The 4,301-nt window shown below is 46.6% G+C and overlaps 1 protein-coding gene across 1 annotated transcript in view; it reads left to right on the top strand.

Moving 5' to 3' along the window:
- Positions 1–1,592, top strand: part of LOC117176644 — a 1,648-nt gene extending 56 nt beyond the window's left edge. Inside the window, exons 1-3 of the mRNA XM_033366897.1 lie at positions 1–599; positions 734–1,001; positions 1,079–1,592. The exon at positions 1–599 is cut by the window's left edge and continues 56 nt beyond it. Coding sequence (XP_033222788.1) covers positions 1–599; positions 734–1,001; positions 1,079–1,592 — 1,381 coding nt within the window. The remainder of the gene's footprint in view (positions 600–733; positions 1,002–1,078) is intronic.
- Positions 1,593–4,301: the final 2,709 nt, after the last annotated feature.

The following is a 4,301-nucleotide window of genomic DNA, read 5'->3' as shown; positions in this document are numbered from 1 at the left end:
AAGCACAGCAATGAATATGAGAGCAGGAATATTAGTCCTGTCTGAACCCAACAAAAGGAGCATAGAAGGCAGAAACGACTGGGTATTCGACGAGTCAGTAGATACCGCTATAAAGGTACTTGATAAAAGTATCGCCATTAAAGAGCAGGGAAAAGGAACTGGTTTCTTCTACGTAGCAACGACATCATTTACTATATACAGCTGCTATGCCTCCCCAAACAAAAAAGTTGAAGAACTGGAAGCACTTCTCCAACAAATCGGAAACTGCATCAGAACTAGAGGAGAAGAAGCCATAGTTGCAGGAGACTTTAACGCAAAATCTCCGCAATGGGGTATGAAAAGAACTGACGGCAGAGGAAGAATAATTACCGAATGGTTAGCACAAGATGACCTAATCGTCAAAAACAAGGGCGAAAACCCTACCTTTGTAAGAAAGAACTACGGGTCAATACTTGATCTAACAATCGCTACGACTCAAATTGGCAAAAAAATACATCAGTGGAAAGTCAGTGAAGAAGAATCCCTCAGTGACCATAACTATGTCACCTTTGAAATCGTGGAAATACCGAGATCCGTGCAGAAGAAACGGGAAAAAATAGGTTGGAAAACAAAAAGCTAAACAAGGAGAAGCTAAAGCAGGCCATTGAAGGAATCCCAGGAAACTCTACCACAATATCAGCAGAAAAATTCTCCAGCACGTTGGAAACACTATGCAACGTGTGTATGCCCAAAGGTAAAACAGTTCACAAAAGCCAACCTATGTACTGGTGGAACGAAGATATCGCGAAGCTCCGGAAAGTGTGCATCGAAAAACGACGGAAGCACACAGGAGCTGCAAAGAAGAATGTACCTTTGCAGACGCAGAAACTGTGGAAGGAATATGTGTGCAGCAAGAAAGAGCTACAAGGAAGTATTAAAGCAGCAAAAAAGAAAGGCTGGACTACTGTTCGTGACGAAATAGACAGAGATGTATGGAGAAAAGGATACGAAATAGTGCGCAAGTAAATAATTGGAAACACCCCTAAGCCTCAAATGACGATGCAAGCCGTAGAGGATGTCGCAAAACACCTCTTTCCAGCTTCGTTCATTCTCAGCTGCTGTACGCAGCTCCAGTCTGGCACAAGGCGATCAAAAAAAAAAAACATCTCCGAAGAAAACTCGAGAGGGTACAAAAAGTAGCCGGCATACGAGTAGCGAGTGCGTACCGGACGATCTCAACCGAGGGAATAGGAGTCATTGCCGAAATACCACCCATAGAACTCTTAGTGCAAGAGAGGGTAGAAACTTACGAAGGAAAACCGCGGAAAGAAGCGAGAGAAGACCTTATGGTTAAGTGGCAAGAAAAGTGGATGACGGGCACACACGGGCGGTGGACGTGGCACTTACTACCAAAGATACAAAAGTGGATCGAACGCGGACATGGAGAAACGGACTATTTTCTGACGCAGGCACTTTCAGGACACGGGTGCTTTAGAGAGTACCTCTTCAAGCGTAAAAGAGCAGCCACAGATAGATGTCCATACTGTAACGAAGTCGACGATCTTAGATCAGAAAAAAGACGTAGTATCCGAGCCTGCGGCAGTTCTCAATAGAGTGATTGAGCCATCCTAACCCGCAACGTCATCAGTTGACCAGGATTCAATAGAGAGCGCATATAACATCAGAAAGAATATAGAGGAAGAGGAGAGGTCTATTTTAGACATAATCCAAAAAATGACAGATGAAACGTTGAAGATGTCAGGCGCTGCTCAAAGGCAGCAAAACATCGGCGTGGCGGTGAAGAGAGGAATCAAGCATATGGTTGAGCTGATTCAACAACTACAGGCGAAAAGGGAAAAGCAAAACAAAGATATTGATTACTTTTATTGTATGGCTGGAGCACTCCGGACATATGCCTATCCTAGCAGTTCGGGTACTCCGAAGACACCAATGTCATCGGCTGAAAGATCAGCAAGCAGTCCTGTCGCAAACCAGGCAGGAAAGCTTTGGAAAGCCAAAAAGACAGAGAATAAGACGAATGACGGCACTCCTAAGAGAAGAGAAGAATTCTGCTCGGAACAAAATGGCTCCCAGCCAGAAACCGGGGAAAAAAGCCAGCGACGTGGACGAACGAAGAGGGAACGTCTTGACGTGGTTCTTGTAAAACCTGGAACGGGGCAGACATATGCAGGCGTGCTGAGTGACATTAGAAAAAATGTCAAACCTGAGGACACAGGCACAGCCATCCGCTCCATCCGTAGAACGCGTGAGGGCGACATTTTGATGGTATTAGGAAGAGGCACGAAGGATACGCAAGCCTTCGTTACTGCTATAAAGACGTCAGTGGGAGATATGGGAGCTGTCAGGAGCCTGGTACGCAAAATAACAGTGGAAATCATGGACCTTGACAGCATTACGACGAAGGATGACTTGACTCGCGAACTTCAGGAAAACACAGGAGAATTAAAGGTTACCATCACCAAAGCCAATAAATGGGAGCAAGTTTCGGCTATCGTTGAGCTCAACGAATGTGAGGCTAGGAAACTTTTAGAAGTAAGAAGTATTAAAGTTGGCTGGATTTACGGCAGAATCCGTGAGAGAACCCAAGTCGCCCGCTGTTTTCAGTGCTTCGGCTTTGGACATCATTCGTGGGATTGCAAAGTTTCCGACCGCACTGCTCTGTACTACAAATGCGGAAATACGGGACATAAGGCAGCCACCTGCACAGAGGAACTGCATTGCGTCCTGTGCTCAAAACTAAGCGGAAGCACAGAATCGCCGAATCATTTTTTAGGTTCAGGCAAGTGTTCGGTATTCCGAGAAGCTGCGATATGGGTGACAAACACTGACAAGGTGCCAGTGGAAAGTCATGGAGCAGGCGAGGGATACGTCTGGGTGAAAAGCCGCAAGATCATCTTTGTGAGCTTCTACCTTACCCCGAAACCACGCCTGACATATCTCTTTTGACAGAGAATCTGGTGAGAAGGATCCAAAACTGGAGTGTCATAGAGGACTACACTGGAAGTGATCATTTGTATATAAACTTCCATATACAAATATCCCTGCGACGAGAACGGCAAACGGCGCACAAACAACAACCAAAGTGGAATGCCGCCAAGATCGACAGACAAAAGCTGGCGTCAACGCTTATCAACGGGCAGGAGACAGTAACTGCGATGGCTCAAGAAGACCCTGAAGCGGTGGTTGAGACCACAATGCAGCTGATACATCAAGTCTGTGACGCATCCATGCCAAAAGAAAGAGCACGCGACATTCGTCGCCCGGCCTATTGGTGGTCAGAAGAGATCGCTGTTCGTCGGAAGGAATGCTTCGCCCTCAGGCGTCGAGCTCAGCGTGTTGAGAAAAAACGACCAGCAGAAGCAGCATTGAGAAACGCTGTCTTTAAACAAGCTAAGAAGGAACTGGGAAAATCCATCAAGAAGAGCAAGTCCCTCGGGTGGCAGAAAATCAAGCATGAAGTGGACAAGGATCCATGGGGTTTGGGCTACAAGATTGTGACTCGCAAGCATGGAGGACTGACTTCAGGAGGACCGCGCGATGCCAAAACAATGGGAAACATTGTGGATACGCTGTTCCCCACACATTAACAGCGGGAAGAAGAAGATGCAGACACAATGACGCAGGAAATACCACTTTTCACCGAGATGGAGCTTTTACAAGCCGCAAGATCGCTGCAAAGCAAGAAAGCACCCGGCCCATATGGCATCCCCGTGGTGGCAATCAAGGAAATTGTGCATGTAAGCCCTGGGGTAATGCTAAACATGTACAACAGCTGCCTTGAGAACTGCTTTTTCCCGAAACAATGGAAGTAACAGAAGTTGGTACTTATCCAAAAGGGCAAATGCTCCGTCGTCTTTCAGACCCCTCTGTCTGCTGGATACGGCCGGAAAACTTTTAGAGCGACTCCTGAAACCCCGACTACAGTCGGCTATACAGGCTGCTGGAGATTTATCCAGCAGTCAGTATGGTTTTCGAAAAGGGATGTCCACTTTTGACGCAGTGTCACAGGTAGTGAACACTGCCATGAAAGAACGAGAAGTAGGTCACTACTCCCGAAAAATCGTGATGGTAGTGCTACTGGATGTTAAAAATACCTGCAACTCGGCCAAATGGAGCGACATATTGCACGCATTGAAGCATAATTTCAATGTACCAGAGTACCTTATCCGAATAGTAAGCAATTACCTCAAGGATCGGGTCCTGCTTTATGAAACAGACGAAAAATCCGCCCGGAAAAGCATCACTGCAGGAGCCGCCCAAGGCTCAATCCTGGGTCCATACCTATGGAATGTGTCTTACGA

The sequence above is a fragment of the Belonocnema kinseyi genome, chromosome 7 (genome assembly GCF_010883055.1).
Source record: "Belonocnema kinseyi isolate 2016_QV_RU_SX_M_011 chromosome 7, B_treatae_v1, whole genome shotgun sequence".
Classification (NCBI taxonomy): Eukaryota; Metazoa; Arthropoda; class Insecta; order Hymenoptera; family Cynipidae; genus Belonocnema; species Belonocnema kinseyi.
The sequence above is the reverse complement of the archived record's forward strand: the minus strand, read 5'-3'. Positions and strand labels throughout refer to the sequence as shown.